This window comes from Pempheris klunzingeri, chromosome 15, assembly GCF_042242105.1.
Source record: "Pempheris klunzingeri isolate RE-2024b chromosome 15, fPemKlu1.hap1, whole genome shotgun sequence".
Taxonomy (NCBI): domain Eukaryota; kingdom Metazoa; phylum Chordata; class Actinopteri; order Acropomatiformes; family Pempheridae; genus Pempheris; species Pempheris klunzingeri.
This window is the reverse complement of record NC_092026.1, coordinates 16,317,937-16,339,557: the sequence shown is the minus strand read 5'-3', so window position 1 is coordinate 16,339,557 and position 21,621 is coordinate 16,317,937. Positions and strand designations below refer to the sequence as shown.

General features: G+C 42.3%; 1 protein-coding gene across 1 annotated transcript in view; it reads left to right on the top strand.

The window, feature by feature from the left end:
* Positions 1-21,621, top strand: part of carmil3 (capping protein regulator and myosin 1 linker 3) — an 81,155-nt gene that overhangs the window by 15,903 nt on the left and 43,631 nt on the right. The window contains exons 3-12 of the mRNA XM_070845443.1: positions 2,760-2,810; positions 4,370-4,429; positions 4,522-4,643; positions 7,475-7,569; positions 8,001-8,071; positions 8,260-8,333; positions 14,389-14,464; positions 15,538-15,626; positions 18,288-18,382; positions 19,753-19,839. Of these exons, the coding sequence (XP_070701544.1) occupies positions 2,760-2,810; positions 4,370-4,429; positions 4,522-4,643; positions 7,475-7,569; positions 8,001-8,071; positions 8,260-8,333; positions 14,389-14,464; positions 15,538-15,626; positions 18,288-18,382; positions 19,753-19,839 (820 nt within the window). The remainder of the gene's footprint in view (positions 1-2,759; positions 2,811-4,369; positions 4,430-4,521; positions 4,644-7,474; positions 7,570-8,000; positions 8,072-8,259; positions 8,334-14,388; positions 14,465-15,537; positions 15,627-18,287; positions 18,383-19,752; positions 19,840-21,621) is intronic.

The following is a 21,621-nucleotide window of genomic DNA, read 5'->3' as shown; positions in this document are numbered from 1 at the left end:
AATCTTTACGGGGCTTTTAGGCTTTTCGATTGATCCGTGGACGAAAGGGTTGCCAGAACGCCACACGGGGGCGGGAAGTTTGGTTTTATCCCAGAGGGATTTAACTTCAGTTCTGGCTATTTGTGCCAATTAATACTACCATGATAATTTAGCTTAATGGCCTCTTGCTTCAGAAAGAAACATTTTTTGTGACTTAAGTTTTGCCTGTTTCAAACAACTCATTTATCTGCAGTGTGTGAGCCAGGATTGTGTGGGAGACGGTCAGCTCCATTCAAGGAGGACACTAATCAGTACAGTACACATGATATGAGAACTGATATTAGACACAGTATTTCAGACACGCAACTACTGTGTTTTAGATTACCCTAAAGAAATGAGAATTCTTACATCCTAAAATCACATGGATGTAAAATAGGGCAGTGAAGTAACCTCCTTTCATCGGGACTTAACTGTGACAAATATTTAGCAGTAATTTACTTGAGGTCAACTTCAAAGAATGTAGAAAAACAATTTCACATTTAGGGAACTTTAATTGAATTATGTTGGCATGCAGCTAAACACTAATTGTTGTCCATTTTCGCTGTAACTAACCAGCCGATTACCGCGGTAGATCTCTCAATATCACAATTATCGCAAAATTCTTTATGTATTTACTTCCGTAGCGTCTACACAGGACGCGTTCAGGCACAATACTGAGCGCAGGTTTGTGACAGTAGTCAGAGTCCAACACACAATCCCTGTAGGTAGTAATATGCATGAAAATGGACTTTTCTAAGTGTAAATGCGTTGGATTGTCTTTATGCGTGAGCCACAATGCAGCCTGTGTAGAATGCCTGTGTTAGACTGCTTAAAATAGAAGCGTATCTGTTCTGTCAGAGGTGTGCAAGACCGATGTAACGTAGCTGAAAAATCTCCTGTTTGCAAAAATGAGAGGCCTACTAAGAGTACAGGTCCTGCCCTTGATATTAAAGAAGACAGCTTGGCTCAGGGAGGTTGCAGTGAAGTGTCATTTTTAAGTATGAAAGGAAACATTGTTGCAATGGCACCCTCCGGCTCAAACTGACATAACTCACATACTGAATAAATATCCGTTTTTCCCTTTTCTGCTGCACGTACCACATCCAAGTAGGCAAAAAATAATGTCTTGAGTATTGATTGTCTGTAATGATACTTGAATGGGCTGTAAATGATATATGAAGCCTGGAGAAATCGTACGCAAGAGCCCTTGTTCAGCATCAGAGGATCAAACCGGCCGCCGTCAGAGATCCTGCATTATTGATGCCTCTGTTTACATGATGAGACCTTCTGTCAGCTTGCAGGGCCTTTGAAGGGAGGAGATGCTTCTGTCTTACTTTCTCACTATATATATCTCTCACCTCTCCTTTTTCTCTTTCTGCATGCCTCAAGGTCCCATCAAGCTTCCCCCAGCCCCTCTCTGGATTTATATAACAGAGTTTTCAAACTTGACAAGGAGCTGTGATTGGACTAACAATCTTCTGCGAAGGCTTCTCCACCAGTTTAGTGAGGACATTATTTTTTTTTTGATGGGAGTATCATCCTGTCTCCTCCTTTTTAGTCTGTGTTTTCACTCCTCTCCCTCTCCCCTGTCTCTTCTCCGTGGGGGTCTGCTATGGATGTCTATATAGTTAGGACACAGGGCTGATCTGTGAGGCCAGCTTTGCCGTGAGTTTGTGTAGTATTCGAAGACGTTATTATCAGGAGGGAAGTCTGGTGTCTCTGACCTTCTATCGCCTCCCCTATCTCTCCCTGTTCCCCTCTCTCTTTCTCTCTCTCTCTTTGTATGTTTCATTTTCTTTCTTCCTCTCACCGCCACTCAGCGGGGCGCCATTAGCCATTCAGCACAGAGAGGCCTTGAGGAATTGAAAGCGACAGAGCAGAAAAAGAATAGAGAAACTGAAACGGGAAAGGAGACAGGGGAGTTGAGAAAAGGGAGGCGGAGGGGCGGGGTGGAGGGCAGGAGGGGATGGAGTGAGGTGTTAAGGCGGGAGCAAACCAGACAGGGCACTGTGGCACCCAGGGAGAGGGAGGGATTAGGGATTAAGGAAGAAGATGGGGGGGTGAGATGAACAGATTTCCATGGAGATGAAGAGAGAAATCAGAGGAATGACAGGATGCAAGAGTAGGAATTGTGGACAAGCCAGCTGAAAAAGGGCAAGATGAAAGTATGGCAGAGAATAAGAGAGTGCGAGCGAGAGAGGGATAGAGATGCACAATGCATGCACGGGGTATGCTAATTATAGATTTTTGAATTATGAATGAGATTAATTACATAGGCAGATGTGAATTTATTCACATTTTCCTTCTGTTACTTTACCCCAGACACTTTTAAATGGTAATGTCTTTCTTTTGGCAAAATCGCACCTCTTTTCGCTTACGTGCCCGTCTTCTTTCTCCTCTTTCTCCCCCCTTGCCTTACCATTACTTTCTTCCCCGATGCAACGAAGCATCTGTTGAATAAGTGCTACTTGGTTCCATCAACACAACTTAGCGCGATGAATCGGACTGTCACATGACTCTCAATCTCGCCATAATATTTCTTTCACGCGCACACTTATACGCGGGAACTTCATTAGCTCGCTAATGTCTAGAGTACTTTCCATGACTTACGAGCCATTCGGATGAGCTGCAGAGATGATTTGCTCTCTTTATGGGGTGTTTGTGCTGTGCTATTTTTTGCTGCGATTAGCATTTTGCATTTCCTACTCTGTGACAGAAAAATGAATGTGTTCTCCCCTCAGGTCCTGGCAACATGGAGGCTGTATCTCTTTGCTGTCAAAGTGCCCACCAAGGTAAATGTTCCCTCGCTCTCAGTAGAATTTTATGGCTTTCACTTGCCAGCCTTGATCTCATGGTAATTCACAAGAGATGTGACAAAAAAGTAGCAGACTCTCAGAGCAGGAGAGAAGAGATAATGATGACGAGTGTGGTGAAGTTTTAGAATGAAAGGAGTGATGATAGCGATTACAGTGACGGTGATAAGGTGGCTAGAAGTCAGTGGTTTAAGGCAATAGTTTGACATTTTGCGAAATATACTTTTTCGCTTTCTTGCTCAGAGTTAAATGAAAAGATCGATAAAGATCGAATCTATAGCATATTGTTTAGCGTATTGTTGTTCTACATGTTTGTCTGTGAACAGATGATGAATGGATACAGAGAAACTTAACGTGCCATTTAGGATTGTCAGGTAGAGCTGCTGGTAGCTAAGTTCTGTCTAAAGGCGACAAAATCTGCCTAACTGTTTCTCCCCTCTTATGCTAAGCTAAGCTAACCAGCAGCTGGCTGTATATTCATATGTACTGTACAGTAGGGCAGGGATGATATGCTCATCTCCTGATACAGTCCCGGTTCGATATGTTTTGCGAAGTATTGTGATTCTACAAGCATTTGATGTCACGATTTAATGCAATTCTTGTTTACTTTTTAACACTAGAAATTGGGGGGAAAAGTTGAATTGCAGCCTACCATTCTAGAGACTATATATCATGAGGTGTGTTTGCAAAAAATCACTGACATGATGTGCATGTTTTTTTTGTTTTTTTTGTCCCACAGACATTAGTGTTCTTATCTAACCCTCTGCAAGAAAGCAAGACAGCATGTTTACCAAAATGTCAGTCTACTTCTAAAAGATAATTGAGGCATATTTTAACTTGGGTCTAATGTAGGTTTTGCCCTTGTTTTTATCAGTCATAATAACAATATACATCAGCAGAATAATTGCTGAAATCTGGGACAACATCACTACAACCATTTACCAGAAGAAGCACACGTGATAAAACTGCAAATTAGTCACCAGTTCATTTTCTTTGTTTATGCACAGCAGTTGCCGTGAAGCATTTGTTGGCAATGAAATTGTTGAATCTCATTCCTTCAGCAGTGCTCTTTTAAAAATAATATGTATAAAGAAAATCACAGGTGGGGGGGGAAAAAAGTCACCTGTTGCACAAAGTAACAAAAGGTGTGCCCAAATTTGATCAAAGCTTATGTCAGGATTTTAACAGAGCTCTCCTGTCAACCGCTCAACAAGCCTCAGCAGTTGAAACCTCAAAACGGTGTTAATCCCCCATTGCACAGTTGCATGCACAACAACAACTAATTTCCTGTTAGCCTTTGTTTTCTCCCAAATTCAACAAACTGTGCTTGTGCTTCTTGCCCCATCTTCTTTTGAATAATGTTGCTGTGTTCTCAGATCTTAGCAGTTTCTCTGGTGAGTACAGTGTTATCTTGATCAAAAGACATGATGGCCAAAAGCAAGAAAATAAGACCCAACTTGTAAAAACATGTTATGCATAGACTCAGAATTTTGTTAATGCATCAACGTGGACCACAGTCATGTTTATCTGTTTTTCAGGTGGAGGTCACGTTCAACTTCTTGGAAATCCGAGCAATGAACACCTATCCAGAACACCAGGTGACAGTGAAGTTGAATTGTTTTCCTGCTGTTTGGATCTTCATCGCAGCATAAAGAATTCCTACTGGAAAAACTGTCTTGTCCACATACAGGTTGTCATCGATACAGACAAGACCACCTACTCGCTCAGACTACAAACTCAGGATCAGCTGGATCACGTGGTCAGCCACATCAACTACGCCCTCTCCCGAGTCTTCAACAACTCCATTTATGCGTAAGCATCTCAGAGCATCCTCGCCTCGGGCGAAGAAACAACTCTTACTGCTTTCCAGTTGTATGTGCTAAGGAGCAAAGACAAGTTGGCCGACGTTAACAGCGCCCGACAGAGCGTTGGCAAGTTGGCAGCTTCAATTTTGGGCAGCTTTCCTTTGCAGCAGCCAAATGCATCTTTGTTTTGCTGTAGTTTGCATCCAGCCTATTTCCGTGTCATGGTAGACTTTTAACACCCAGCAATCAGTGGGATTAAATCAGCCAGATGACACTGAGTAGGCTGTTACCTGAAGGCATTGTGTTGGCTCTTTCTCCTTTTTTAAAGCAGCTTATTTAGTAGAAGCAGTGAGTAGCAGAACACACATTCAGTGACGGAGCATTACGCTGTGATTCTCCAGTAAAACAAATAAAAGCCATTCTTACACAGTTGTATGTCCTTTGCTCTCTCTGAAGAGCTCAGAGTTTAGTTCAGGTCCCATGGTCATGTGAACATGTGTGTGAGCAGGTAAGCAGGGTGGCGCGCATTCTCCTCTCTCTTGGATCCACAATTTCTAAGAGCAATGGGATTGACAGCGCTCAGACTATTGACCTGCACATGGCCGTCTCCGCACTTTATCATCTTTCAGAATGGCTTTTTTCCATTAGGGCCGTGGCAGATGATTGCTTCCAGTGAGAACATTTAAACAGAATAAAGAATAGAGGGGAGGACAGAGGGAGGAGAGTTGTTGTGGGTTTGATTGTGCAGCCTTGTAACTGATTGGTGCTACTGCATTCAATGCAGATAGTATCAAGATAACGGGCGCATACACACTTGCTCCAGGGGCGGATGACGATTGTTGATAAGATAGGGATTAAGGTCATGGATGTGGTTAGGTGTTGTGTGTGATTTGTTGACAAATGGGATTAAGGATGGTGTGTGTTGAATGCGACTGTATAGTTGTGTAATCCCATCAAAAAGCCAAAGCAGGTACAACACTGTATTAAGTCCAAACACAGTATTTACTTTGCGATCCCAGTCCTTACTCTTTTCTGCTTACCTGGATGCTTTTTGTCAACGAACATTTCGAAAGAAAATAACCAGTAAGCCGAGGAATATGCTTCTTTTTGTATAATTGCAGCGGGAAGCAGCTGTAGCTTCGAATAGAGTCCCGGGGATCTAATTTTACAGTTTGTGTTATTTATCCACCACCAAAGCTGTGTCATAAGCAGTTTTCTACATTGCAACGACGTTCACTTTCCTCCTTAATTCTGACTGGAGCAGGCAAAGTCAATGAAAAACAAGTCTGCTGCAAATTAGCATCTTGCCAGTGTGAATAAGACAGCGTTATCGTTTCATATTATGCAGCTGCGTGTGTTGTGTTTAGCAGACATAGGCTGATTTTGGTTCGGAGTCTTTGTAAGTCAAATAACCTTTTGGTAGCCTGATTTACTAAATTGTCTGAGAATGTGGTTTTTGCTTTAACAGCGTCTTGCAGGAGGATTGCTAGCAGCGAGTGGGAGGGTTATACTGCCTTGTAGCAGTGTTCTGTCTCTTGGGCTCTGAACGGCTCAACCTATACAGTTGGGAGTTCAGTGCCTTGCTTAAGGGTACGTCAGCAGTAGCAGCTAAAGGAGGGGGAAGCATAAATATTTACCATCCACTTTTTTTCCCCAATATATAATTGGGACCAGAGGCTTTCTAATCACAACACCGCCTCTATGTAAAATCAAGAATTGTGCCTCTCCAGAAAATGTAGATAATGAAGACGATGCTGGCAGCATGTGGCTGGTCCAGACTGAAATATCTCGATAGTTATCTGACGGATAGCCATGAATTTATTTTTTTTTTGACATTCATGGTGCTAAGGGGGTGATTCCTAATGACTCTGGGGATCCCCTTGACCTTTCCTCTAATGTGGTTTTCAGAGTCTGACAGAGTGGGCACCCCCCGCAGACAAAATCGAGACGGCTGCGTTGCCTTTGCGGTGTGATTCGTCATGAGACTGTAGTTACCTTCAGGTTCACGTTGCCTCCAGTCAAGTCTCAGTTTGCAGTGCTGGTTGCACACTACCATTAGCCTGCACTTCTTTACAAATCACACAGCGAGGCCAACGTGAGTCACTTGAGCCCGTCCAAGTAAAGCCAGCTCGGAGTAGTCTTCATCATGTTTCTGACATTTTGGTTTGGCCCCTGTAGTTTCAGGCTGCAGTGTTCCTGGTGTGAAAAATCGCTGCACTTTGCTACTTCACATATCTTTATTGCCTCTATGAGCCATGTGTCAGCCACTGCTGCAATAGCTGGCCATGTTTATTAGGACAATGCAGCGGGCCAGACTACAATAACCTCCAGCTGTTTTCAGAACAGCGGCACCGTCACATCCCTTTCAGTTGCCTCAGCATCTTTGTCTCGCACCTCTCCCTCTGCACCCACCCCTCAGCTCGCCCTCACCCCTCATGCCATAAAATTTAGTACATAGATTCATGTTCCCCTTAGAATGGGTTGAAATATGACCACTTTGGTGATCCTGTAGCTTTATATCTTGTACTATTATCGCATAGAATTTTTAATTCGTCCAATAGGTTGTTTTATGACCAAAAACCTGCAAAGCTAACTGCCTGCCATTGTCACCAGCCTCAGCTATACTTTGTGCTGAAAGCTCAGAGCAAATGGTAGCATTCTAACACGGTACACTAATATTACTAAACATTACACCTACATAACCTCATCAAATTAGCTTTGTTAGTTTGAGCATTTAGCTCCAAACAATGCTGTGCCCAGCATAGCTTTATGGAGCCGCTAGCACATCTTTGGACTCTTGTCTTGTCTGAACCTCATCTCTCCCTCTGTCTCTTTCAGTCCTCCCATTTGTCGAGCAGAAGGAGATCTGACTGATGGAAGTCACAAGTTTTCACCAAACTCTGAATCGTCATTAGACCCCCAGAAAATGTGCGGTGAGTGCGCTATGCTTCTGTCACCATCACACCAAACACACACGAATATAGACATGCACAGTCGCACTTCAGAGTCCAGCCACTCTCTGACTCAAACCAAATCATGTTGGAGACACATCTTTAAGTGGGTCAGAAGACCAAAGTTGCTGGATGCACTCCCTTTCTGCTAGTAATCCTATTAATCTACAAGAAGAGCTCTTTCATGGTGCAGTACTTTCATCTCACCTCAATATTTACAGCCCATCTCTCTCCCTGCTGCTGACTATCTGTGTCTCGCTCTCTCTGACTTCCTCTTTCATCTCTGGCCTGCACTCTTTCTCCATTTCATTCCTTCACGCGTCCTCTCCCCTGCTTTATTCCAGCCTTGTCATTTCTGATCTGTTATGCGCTGGTTCGGATTGATTTGTTGTCTTCTACTCTCCATCTTTCAGGAGGTTTTTCTGAGACCTATGCAGCTCTTTGTGACTACAACGGAATTGGCTGCAAAGAAGAAGTGCAGTGGGTGAGGACACTGTACAGGCTGTACAAAACCATTTCTTTTTGTTGTGTTTTTTTAATATTCTCCTGTCTTTCAATACAATGGCGGGGAAAAAATGGGTTTTTTTTATGCTACTGTCCTGTATCTCTCTCCTCTCTACCTGTTTCTTTTTCCCTCATCTTTTCTCTCTTGCTCTCCTCTCTGTGTTCCAGGATGTTGACACTATCTACCACTCTCAGGACAACCGGGAGTTCAATTTACTGGATTTCAGCCATCTTGACAGCAGGTGACATAGTTTACATCATAAACACACCCAGACCGATTGGCAAGACACAATCAACTTATGCCAAACTTGGACTGCACTAATACACTGTGCAGTCGGAGTGTTTGTGTGTGTATTGGCTCTGTACTCCAGCACATTGGATTTGAAATGAAGAAATAAGAATGAGGGTAAAGTGCTGACTTTCAGCATATCTAATCTCAGGGTGTGTACATATGCAGAAGAGGGCATTTAGATGACAGAAAGCAATTGAGCAAGGTAACCTAAACTCATTATTTTGGGCATTTTTCAGTTCTGTTGTAATCGGTGTCTTGGTGTCACCTACACACATCAGCAGACATTTGGCATACTCCTTCGTGACGTTTTGCCAGAGCTGTACTGCAGCCATCTTTAATTTTTCACGCTTTAGGGGCTTTATTTCCTTCAGTCTGGTTTTCAGAAAGCGAAACCCCTACCTAGCTGCTTGAGGTTTTTGGTGCCCGTCTTTGCCAGTCAAGCGCACTTCACTGGATGACTTGGTGTAGATGTTATTCTCCAACAAGTTTAATGATGGCTATATGCATGCTAATATTTTGTAAAAATTTAAACGCTGGACACAGGATGTCTAATTATTCACTGAAAAGTCCATTCTCCGTGTATGCTGCTGTGTAAGTTGAATAAGAACCACAGTTTACTTCCACGCTTGCTGTGATTTCACAACATCCTGCTGGTTCAATCTTAATCTTAGATTGAAGGTGAGAATATCAAAACTTTATTGTGCGCATTGAAGGTCAAACATCCAGGTGAAGTAACAATAAGCAAAACATTTTTTGAGTAACAGATTATCCATTTTGAAACTATTTATGGCCTGCTTTTGGACTACAGGTTCTTGAATAAGAATGCTCAGCTGAGCTTTTACTACTAATGTCTCCAGAAGTGGAAATTAGACTTTTCCCTCTTGATGCAAGGCCAGCACCAGGGAGAGCCATCAGTATCCACAACACCGTACTGGTACAAGTCTTTTGAAATGAAACACGCTATGGACTGAGTTACTTTCTTTGCCTAATCAGAGAAGGCTGAAAGTTTTGTAGTCTCTGGGTGATGGTGTGATCCTTCATGTTTGCAGAATTCCCAAGCACTGTGCCGTCATCTTGCAAAGCTTGCGTATTGCATGAGTCATGTCAAACTAATTCTTCCCTTTGAATTATTCAATTTAGAATGTGCCCAAAGCGTCCCTTCACTGTGTAAACACAGTACACGGTCCCAGAGCTACACTTCGCTCTCGTGGCACAGTTACGACTTTTCGGCCTGTCAGCTTAGGGAGGGGAGACAGTAATCTTAAAAACGATGTACAAAAGTACATTCTTGTAAACTCATTTAGAATTGTAGAAGATAAGAAATGTGATTCTTTTCTACCCCGCACAGGAGGGGTAGTTGAGGACATCAACCACTAGTGGTGTATCTTCATCATGAATTCAGTATCTCGGTGTCCCACATAAGTGTTGCCTGTCCTCTTTAGCCCTCTTTATTAAATCGAGGTGATGTACGTCACACTCCCAATCCACAGTATTTTGGGTGCAATGTAAATAAATGCAGAGTTGCATGTGTATCACATTTCCGACTGAGTAGCTGCTTAGAGTGATTTCTGCCCCCAGCAGCTAACGCACATGTCATGAGACCTGTACCTGAAAATCCATTCGCTGTTTTTGTAAGTGAAGCTGAAATTCAGCACTTAAATGTCACAGTTGTTGTTCCATTTCAAACCCGCTGTGCTCGCGTACAGACCCAAAACAATAAAAACACATTGTCTTGCTGCTCTCTTACAGCACAGTACTTTTGAATGTCTTTCCCTCCTCGTTCTGCATCACGATGCAAAAACGTTTCCCAGACCGTGCGGCACATCTCGTCATCTGTCAGCCGTCGTCTTATCTGACGTTAGAGTGGCTGTTTGCCTAACAACACCCTCCCTAGGTAAAATGTTAAGTGTATTAGTCTTTCTGGCTCACTTGCTGTCCTGCGTCTCTGTTCAGTTTAGTTAGAAGCTTGGGAAGATCACAGAGAAGGGAAATGATAAGCTTGTCAGAAGCAGAATTCAGTGCTCAGAAACAGCTGTAAGATGCCATATGTCTTCTCCTCTACCTCCCTGCTGGCATCTCTTTTTAAGCCCCCCGTTTCCTTTCCCCGACGCGTTGAAGGAGAGGTGTACGTGTCGCTCGAGTGCTGCCGATCATAAAAAAAAAAGAAAAAAATTGACAGCTGTCATGCAAATGGTGAATTCACCCTAGCTTACTTGTCTTTTGTTTAAGGAATGTTTTGTCCTTCGAAAAACCCCGAGGCCTATGGAATTCTTCTGCTCTCCCGTGTAGAAACAACAATCCTTACTGGAGAGGATACATTCACACTTAAAAATGCATGTCTCATCACAGGAGCGAAGCCTTGCTATGCCGGTAAATCAAAAAGCCATTCATAGAAGCATGATTGCAGCAGCAACTCATGAATATATTAATGTCTTTCATATTGAGAGCCAAAATCAGTGCATCACTGTTGTTTTTCCTCCAATGTTTTATATAGTGTGTGTGATAAAGAGAAAGCCTATCTAGGAGGGGAAGCTGCCTGCCTATGCTGTTTTTTAAGGTCTTCCTTTGACGTATTGTTCCCTTGAGCACACAATCTAATGCTAAATACCCTCTTCCTTCTCTTCCAATGAGGTCGTACCAAAGTAAATTGATAGAGAAAGCTAAGATTTGACAAAATGTACACAAGGAACTGCAAAAAACGGTGCAAGGAAACCATCGCTGAGGCTGAAAATGACTGAAGAAAGGACCTAAGAATCAGCCTTTCCATGATCATATGCCCGGGGCTATTTGTGGTGCATTACTCTCTTCCTCCCATCCTTGTCTTTCCACATTTCCATTCCCTCATCTCCCCTGATTGAGCCTGTCTACCGTTACAACGAATGACAAGGCCATGTTTTTTCTGCTGACTGCTGGCCACTCAAACATCGCCTCCACTCATTCCTCCTGACTGAAAGCTTATACCTTTTTTCTCTGGCCTGTCTCCTCCTCTTGTTATCCACTTCCTGTATTGTCTCCCCTTTCATTTTCCTCAGCTCTCTTGTTCCATCTCTCTTTCTCTGAATCACCGCCTTCCTCACAAACATCCACGGACACACACACACACACACACACACACACACACACTCTGCCCATCTCTCTTGGTTCTGTCGGGCCACTGCAGGTTGCAGGGCTGTGTGTGTGGAAATTTAAGTCGAGCGATTTTGTGCTTGCATACATTTCTGCTTGTTTGTGTGTGTGTGAGAGAGGGAGAGAGAATGTCATGCCTTACTGCCCCAAGAACGTCTTTGGGCACCTTTTTCACTTGACAGTTAGTACACACACACACACTAATAGTGTCCAGCTTTCCTCCAACTTTCTCTGGTTAGTTTCTGTTACTGAAGCAGGACCACAGCTTGCTGCCACCATCTACCTCCCCACAATACATCACACTGGCACATTGGTGCACCTCAAGGTCCAGCCATCTTCCCACTGATGATGATGGTTTGTCTGCCCAACAATCAGCCAGGTTGCTGTAAAAATTGTCATGAATATTTATAATCCCCCAGAGAATGATTCCTAATGATTTTAGTGCCTGTTGGCCTTTACTGTAGCACCACCAATCAGAGCTTTGCCATGGCTAGAATATCCTGACAAAGTGCTATAAGTATTCTTTGTCCCCACAAGGTAAAAATAATGATAATGCCTTTGACCTGATGTCTACCACTACAGTGAGAAGAATATTTCACTTGTACACAAGAAAATCTAGTGGGGAAATAGCCATGGCATTTACTAAGCATGTTCATGCTCCCCAGAGGATGAAGCCTGTTTGTGGATGCCTCATGACCTTCCTTTAACTGTACCCACCAGCTATTTATTAATGTAATAGGCTTACCACCATGGAGTGTTCTGAGCACACTCCCAGGGAGACTTCGATTAGAATGACCCCATGATCTTTTCGCCTGTACCTCCTCAGGACAAACACCATCTTAGCCCAGTTCCCATTGAGGTCCAAGAGTATCACAGTACTCTGTAGTGCATATCGTGGGCTGTGATAAACGTGTGAGCCGTTAGGATTTGCTCAAAGGTCTTATTCAGATCATAATAAAGTTGGGTCTTTGTATGATTGTTGAATGGCCACTCAAGACCTGATATACTCCATTTATAATTTATACCCCAGTTGGTATTGACTTAGGTGGGAAAAAATGGGGGGACAGCTACCCTGACTATGCTCACAGTAACACAATCTGCCTACCAGTACCTCTGAAGCTCAATAAATAACACTGAAGTCTTGTCTTCGCCCTGACTCGCATAGCCAGACTTATAACCTTTATATATGGCAGCACTGGAGAAAGGTCTGACTGGACATTGTCATTCAAGTATAGGGCAAATATTTCCAATCACAATCATCTTGGGCGACACTAAGCTCAGAACACAGAGATAGTGTCCTTACAAAATGGTGTTTTGGGGATATTTTGGTGGAACGTGGGCAGGTGAGCACTGGCATTAAAATGGCTGAATCCCTGCAAAAGAAATGTATGAAACAGTAGTAGACGTGTGACGACTGAGTGATGTGAATTGTACTGATGGGGGAAAAAGGTGGAGGAGCTCATCGGCTTCAATGTCACCAAAGCTCGTGTGAAGCTGAACAAGTCGTTACATTATTCAAGTCAATGTCAACTTATGTTGATGCATAACCTTAATGTAACTTTTTCCACAAGTGGTGGGCAAACATGCAAGACCATCCGTGTTAGGCAGCGAATGTCCTGATCATATTCTTTATTTGTCTGTACAACCTTTCACTGAAAGAACCAAGCGTAGCCAGGCCCGCTTGTTGTTGCCTGTTACTGCTTGATCCAAAGCCCTGTCAAAATGTGTCATCATTGGTACGTGGGTTGCTAGCTGGGACGTGGTTGTTTCTCATAGTGATGGGGACTACGGTAACACGCAGACAGCGGAAGGCAGAATCCCGACTGAAATTGTAGACCAGTGGCAGGCTTATACGCACAGCCTGCTTCCTGTGAGTCAGACCAGTCCTCACCTAAACCATAAATGATCTGTGTGAAGAAGTCAACAGCGACAGATTGACCTGCTGTCCCAACACATCCTCCTGTACAAGCACAAGACGACGGATAGACACCAACACACTGCATGACTGAGTGAGACATCATAGAGGTCAGTTGTATGTCCTGGTGTCAAAATGTGAATCAACAGTCACTGCTGATGATGAATCTTGACATGTGCATCATCTGCTCACACACACATACGGAGACTCAGCTGCGGTAGTCAGAATGGACTGGTCTGATGGCTGGCGTGGTAATGAAAAAGGAATACAGCCTGTAGCCATTTTCAACTCCCCTGAAATATACTGGAGTGACCTGGCTACTGCAGTTGCTACATTACACGCTTTCTTCCCCTCACTTTTTTCCACTTTGTATTTTCCCTGTGTCTTGCTATCCTCCTTTCTACCTTTCTTCCTCTCTCTGGGCTTATTCTCTTTCTCCGTGCCTCCCCCCTCTCTGTGTTGCTGCTTGTTTGTCAGATGATGTATAGCAGGTGTAGCAGCAGAGTGGCTTTAGTTGGACATCGGAGGATTCTAAAACTGTCTTCCCTCTCCTTCTTCCTCCCTCACAAACACACCCACAGGATGGTCTGTGGGCTCTGTGGCTGTCTATAGGCCAGTGTTTGAGGTCTGGAGCTGGGATCAAACTGTGGCTTTATTGAATAATCCACTGACCCAGCCATCGATCTTTACATCTTTCTCTTTTTTTCCCTCATTCTCTGCTTCTCCTCCTCAGCAGGACTGCAGTATCAGTCATCTTTTAGAAAGCAGCCCTGCCCATAGTGTTCTCCTTGTCACAATGATAAACTGCTTTTTACCAAACGGGGAGCGAAGAAAAAGTTTGGCCCATGATGATGTGAATTTATGGATCAATGACATCAAATGGTTTTGAGCAGATGGAGTTTGCTAATTTAAAGTTTTGAATTTTATCTCTAATAGTGTGTGTGTGTATCTGTCTCTATTCCAGGGACTTGGCTGTGATCGTGGCATCTATTGCATACAACACCTGGTTCACCAAGCTGTACTGCAAAGACATGCGCATAGTACGTATCTTTTTTTTTTATTCTCCTCATTTATAAACCCTCTTGCCAGACTCATTTTTCTTTTTGTTTTCTTCTCATATGATTCCTCTGCTAGCCTTTGTGTCATCAGATTGCATTTATTCATTGAATCAGCTTTTTTTTATCTGCTCATTTGGCAGATTGCAGCCCAAATGTTTACAAAGAAATCTTTGCTGAATGATGGTTCTGGGATTGGTTAGCGTTTTCAAAGTCAACCTAAATCAATTTTCTATTGATTTGGACCCAAGGCATCATGTACGCAAAGCCTCACTTGAATGTCATTTAATCTCTTGAGATTAGGTACTAAATGAAAACCAAGTTAAGAAAGCAAGATTGAAAGAAGAGACTGAGTAAACCCTCCGCACGTTTTCATGTACCTATTTAAGATGATGTGAATCTTTATTAAATATTCATAATATGCTTTAGAGTAAGTGGCATCCAGCTAAGGTGAACTACATGAAAATCATTCAAAAGCAGATTTAAAAACCATAGATAATTTAAATTGTCATTGTTCACCTGCATGATTATCTGCCAGAGGTCATCGCTGTATTTGCAGGTGCATTTTTAGCCTCTTTACAAGGTCCTACCAACTGTAGATCAGTGAAATAGCATTGCGGCAGCCTTGTGCCGTCTGCCTGCTCATGCTTTGTGTGCACAATACGAGCCAAACGGGTGCACTCGTAAAAATCTTGCTCCATAGCATTAGTGGTGGTCGAAATCTCCAGAAAACATCTGAAGTATTTTTCAAATTGTTTAGGATTCATGGCTAAATGATCAACACGTCTAAACATCAGCAATTTAAGATTTTTTTAAAGAATTTGAACCCACAAAAACATTGCAGACAATGTTTATGTAGTTTGGAGTGCTTATGTATCAGTCTATGAGGCCATTAATCTTATTGTACATGAGAGCAATTTCAGAAATTACTGCTTCGATCTGCAGTCCATTAATCAGAAAACATAATCTGATTTCTGTTGCTTCTGATCACTGCTTGCTGTTCACTTTCTCTGCCTGGAAACCTTTAGTCACGAGCTCTTTTCTTTGTGTGTCTCCAGGGGTCGGAGGTGGTGGACCAGGTTCTGCACACAGTCAGCAAGTCCAACAGTCTGGAAGAGCTCACTCTGGAGAATGCAGGACTCAAATCGTAGGTTTCCTCTTTCCTGACACCACCTGTCACCTCTCGTCGTTTAATCTGATTTCCTCTTCTTTTCTTCTCCTCACATCTTCACCTCTCCATCACTCCCCCGCCTCTCCTCTATTGTCCTTTGCCCTCATTCCAATCTTTTCTCTCCCTGTCCTTTTCCCCCTTTGCTTGTATACTCTCTTTTCACTTCCATCTTTTTCGTCTCACCTCTTCGCCTTAGCTCATCTCACCTCTCCACTCCTCCTCACCTTCCCGCTCCCCTCTCCCCCTCTCCTCTGTTGTCCTGACCTTTCCAATTCCATCTCTCTGCCTTTTTCTCTCCCTCTCACCTCTCTTAACCTCTGCTCATTCGTCCAATAAAACTCCAATAAAGCTCCTTCCTGTCTGCCTGTGGCAGGTGTATTCTTTCGCCACAGAAGAATTAGGGACATTTTGGGCTTCACCTGGCAAGTCTCTTCCTCTTCGATGCGTGGCTAGTATCATTTAGCAAAGCAGTTTCCTCATGTAGTATTAATTGAGATGAATTGGCTGCCTCGAGGCAAGATGATTTACTGCAGCACGATGATGAAGTTACCAGGTTTTTACACTTTCTCTGTATTAAATCACTTCACATAGAGAAGGCAAATTTTATTAGGGCCTCTCCACAAGCACTGTACCAAAAGCTGACAGTGTGGTGGAAAAACAAAGCAAAAATTAAAGCTGCAAGCAGCACCCCTGCATCCGACGTGGGGAGCGGCAGCCTCGGTGTCGTTACTGGTGGTCGGTCCACGCAGCTCTGCATTTTCGTGACCATGAGACACTGCTTGAATGAGGATAATGTTATTTTGTGTGTAGACTACATAACGCTGGAGATGCGGTGTTGGGAATTGTGTATATTTTTAATGAACTGTGTGTTAACTTGGTTACACTTCTTACTGCAAATAAGCGGTCCTCCACAAGTGAGTTGTTAATGCAGCAGATACAATTGCTAGAGGTAATTGTACTTTGATTTACATTTTAATGACTATTGGACATTGCACAAAGGAGTTAAATATCACTCCTGTCTCTATGTAGCGCTAGAGAGAACACACTAAATTGTATGTAAATTGGATTATGTTTGTCGCAAGCCTTCCTGTTGTCAATATGACAAATACTCTATGGGCACGTAGATGTCATCAGACCTCAACACCTGTATCCAGCAAGTGAAATTTGGGGCAGACTGGACAATGTAAAGTCAAGCCTCCCGTTTCATGGTGTAACTTGCAAATTGCTGGCCTCGCCACAGCAATGCCGTTCAATGAGATTCTCCAACTAAGGCCCCTCATGCATTAGAATGCGCTATGGAGCCTGCTAAACATGCACGAACCCAATTGCAGTGTATTTTCGCAGGGTTCGTTGGTTCTGATGTGTGTGCTGCGTTTTCTGAGGTTTTCATTATGCCAAGAATGTCAAAAATCCATTAGAAGGCAAGAAACCGCTATGGGCCCACACCCAAGCCCAACTGCAAAATCCAATTGAAACATTTGCTAGTTTGAACATGAGTGCAAAGATTTGAGTTTTGGTGTATCCCAAAGGCCTCAAACAAGTTTGTAAAATGAAACTTAAAACCTAACTTGATAATTTCAATGTTTACAGCAATCCCAAAAAGTTCTGTGAAGATAAAAGCAACATTATCCCAACCTACTCCTTCCCTATCCTACCCGCTGGCTACGCCCAAGCCAACAACAATAGGGTTGTTGCACCCTTGTGCTCTCTAATAAACCTACATACCTTATACTAAGTGAGCTAGTTGGATACTGGTCTAACAGTACAGTATATGTACACATTTTGACATGTGATTTGATGTGACTTTAAAAGGAATTTGCAGGCATAAATATGAAAAAGAGCCTTTTAATTCAGAAGCATTTTATTCCGAACACTTGTTTAGTACAGAAGAGTGTAGGTTGTACTAATCCTGTCTGTGCAGACTCATGTTTGGAGAAGTTTTTTCTTCCCACCAAATTAATCTTTTGAACTACAGTAAACTAAGTTTTTAATGTTAAAAATGCATTTTGTCTTAGCCAGTTGATTTATTTTTATTTTTTTTCCACCTTGGAGCAGTGGAACAATCAGTAAACAAGACCATGGTGTTTATATCATCTCCTAAAGTTGCTGTGGCCAACATATTTGCAAACAGTTGCCTATTACATGTCCAGCAGTCACAGAGTAACATGAGCGCCGGGGCTCTGTTCACCTTATATAAAAAATGTAAACACCTCATATGTATGAATGTGAATTTAAGTCCGATATCTTTTCAAAGATTAAGTAAATGAGATGTAGAATCTCATTTTTTCAATACCTTTTTGATACTTTTTTTAGTACATTTCCAATATTCAGTGCTGAAGACTTATTTCAGTTTGTACCCTAAAAAGTCTTTTTAATTTTTAACTAACTCTTTGAATCAACATCCCTTGCATTCTACCCTCACAGCACAAAGGCATTTCAGTTCGATTAACATTTCTGCAGAGGGACAATACTGCAGCTTGAGTAAGAGATTTGGCTCTTGTTACCAAGAGGCGTAATGGTAAACACTGTCAGGTTCACTCAAATAAATTAGGGAAATCACTCCAGCAGATTTACTCAGTATAGAATTGGCAATTTTAACAGGAAACTTCATTTTCTTTTTTATGGTTTTGTCTCCAGGGATTTTCCACAGAAGATGGCGTCAGCGTTGTCAGAGAACCCGGCGTCTGTGATTCATTCTCTCAACCTGGCTCATAACACGCTAGACAACCAAGGTACCGGCCTGGACTCTGTGAACTCTTTCTCCCTCCTACTGATGTCTCTCTCAGGGCACCTCTGATTGTTCTTTTACCTTTACTTCGCTGAGGCTTTTGTTTTCTCGCAAAGAATTCAAAATCAATCCCTGTCCTCACAGAACCCTTATTTTCTGTTTCTCTGAGTTTTGCTTTTTTTTTTTCCCTCTCTCATTTATCTTTCATGCTATATGTCTATGAGTGGTCCTCGCCCACCACTCTCCACACAAACCGAACCTGTAGTGTTTCTGTGTGCACACACACATATATAGAGAGAGAAATAAACTTTAACTGTGTCTGCCAAGCTCTTGTAATACATCAGCCACCTTTCTGCCGTGCTTTACAAGGAGAGAATGTGTGTACATGCATTTGCTTTCCAGGGTCAGGCCATGCATGGATGCCAGTATCACTCGTTAGCTAATTTCTGTCCTCCTGTCTGACACATGTCACTTCCACTCACTTCAGTAAATTCTCGTCGCCACACTTGCCGCCTGCTGTTTGTGTGTGTTAATGTGTGTATTGGCAGCGTGCAGACTTATTTTATTGTGATTAAAGCAACAAAAGCGCTGCAGTTTAACCACCACCACAATAAAACCCATAATCACAGTAAAGAATGACTTCAGTGCCGTGCTTGTTTGCAGTGGGTTACAATGTGTGTTTTTTTTGTTTTTTTATGCCTTTGAAATTAAGAGTTCTCTGCATACAGATTCATAAAAACGGAGAAAACCATGGGGATGCTGGAACCTGAAAACAATGGCACTGCAATGAATCCCGTTTATAATAAAGCAGAGCAGTTCATATTATTATTATTATTATCATCATAATGACTGCAATGTGTTTAATCAAACGAGCTGAAACTAGTTTTATGTAATCCACCTTGGCATATCAGTTTGTCTCTGCACTGGGTATGTGGGAGAAAGGGAGGCTGTAAATATGTTGGTGTGATATTTTTTTTTTTTATCTGTAGTATACCTGCGGGTATAGTTATGTATGTGTATGTTTAGGTGGGGGTGTATTGGGAGAGATTGTGTTTTAGTCATGTGGCGAAGCTCTGTGTGGGCTCACGAGTGGAGTAGGTGGAGGGCTGTAAGTAATGATGATTTTCATTATCAATTCATCTGGCAGAGGAAGAAAACCAGTAAATATGCACAGTTGACAGGCACAAGCAGAGGATTTTTGGCATTTTTCCTTTAAAAGAAAATTACGTAAACAATTAATTGATCAAAATAGTTGATTTGATTTTTTTTTTGTTGATAAACTAATGCTCAATTGTTTTGTGTGGATATGTGTTTTTTTTATGATTACATGAGACCTTTTATCTGTCCTCTTTGTTTCCCCCCCTTCTCTACCAGGAGTCTCCAACCTGATTCAACAGGTGTGTCGCCTCAACAAGGGACTGCGCCTCCTCAATCTCTCCAAGACCTCCCTTTCCTCCAAGGGTAGGTTTGCTCCTCTGAGACACAGCAGCCTCTAGTGGCTGACCCTGCACACAAACACATATTTTTGTATCAACTAATTAAATGGAAATGAACGTCCATTTAAATTTTGAAGCTGGTACAAGAATGGTGCGACTCTCTCAAAGACACTTGAGCAGAGCCGAAGCTTTCTGTCAAATCTGGGCTCATTCAGGAAACGTTCTCTCGCATCACAGCGCTGCCACTGCTGCCACAAATACAGTTCTATTTGGGCTGGCATTTACTCACAGTGTGATCCATCTACCAAATGATAATCAGGCCAGAATCATAAGTAGTTGATCTGGTTTTTCTCCCCTAAAATCCTATGTAGGCATTAGTGCAGTGTCCCAATTCTATTGCTTTTATCCCAGACAATACAGCCGTCCACTAGTCCACTAGAATTAGAGAGATTCAAAGGGATCATATTGATACAGATGTAAATCCATACATTAATAACCTGAGCTTGATGGCATTTTCTGGTCATCATAGCATATTTTGTTGCATTTTTGATTTATATTAGGTTTATTGGTAATAATGTTCATCTGATTTAGCTTATGTCACAAGAGTAATATACAACATGATTTGCCATAAAAAGGCACAACATGCTAACTACATATTACCATGGGGGGTTGTGGAATAATGTTAGCAGATACCGTGTGCCGCCTCTCTCTTCTTCACACCCCTCTGTGGGCAGGAGTATTTCTGCAGGGGAGAAATGAAAATTGTCATTATATTAGTTGGATTTATGATTGACTAAAATCCCTGTCCATACATAATGACAGGCTCATCTAAATGAAGTAACTTTGGTCCAATGAAATGTGATTTCATTATATTTCCTACTTTGGAGACCCTGACATTGCTGTGTGATGGCTACAGGTACTTAATAAACTCAAAAGGAAACGACCCTGCAAACCGCTGTAGGCAGCAAACACAACCTCAGTGGCTCTATTCATATTTGAGCAAAACCCGAATTAATATTAATCTGACCTGTTACGGACCCATCTCATTATGTGTTGCATTTTTATGGACTTTTCAGTTTGTAAAAGATGAGACATTGCAGAATGAGGAGAACAAAACCTTAAACTCCAAACTCAATGTGCATGAAAGGTGTTTTTTGAATTTTGAGAGGCGTCGCTGTGTGCACCTCCACCCAGCTGAAACCAAACTGTGTCTTTTACACTCTCTTCCATATCTTGTGTGGAACTAACAAATCCTGCATGTTGGAGAAATCCATTCATTGTGCGGAAAACACACCGGCTAAAGCTAGTTAGCGCAATAGAGTAGCAGTTACTCCATTTAACTCAGAGGAATTCCCATGATTGAATGTAGTTTAACCATCTTTAAGTCAAATAAGCATTAAATTACAAGTGTTCTTGTAAAGCAGACTTTCTTAAACTATAGTTAAAATGGACAAGAAAGCTTGAAGAGCACATTTAGCCACACTGTAGATACTGTTTTCCCCTCGCTTTCTAGGAAGATTATACAAAAGCAGTATTTGCTTTTTTTCTCCAATTTTTTTTTGGCAGTATTTTGGGGCCTTTAATAGTCATCCCAAAACTGCATAAAATGGCAGCATTACAACCTTTCCATCTGTTACACAGTTTGCTAGCCAGTTTGAAAACTAAACCCTTTCTTGCTTGTCCTTTGTAGGGCAGCATGACTGAGGAGGTGTTGAATGTAATTATAAGGCTGAAAGCTGAGTGTTGTATATATGCTGCAGACAATGACCTCGATACCCTGTTAGTGAACATTATGAATGGGAGAACC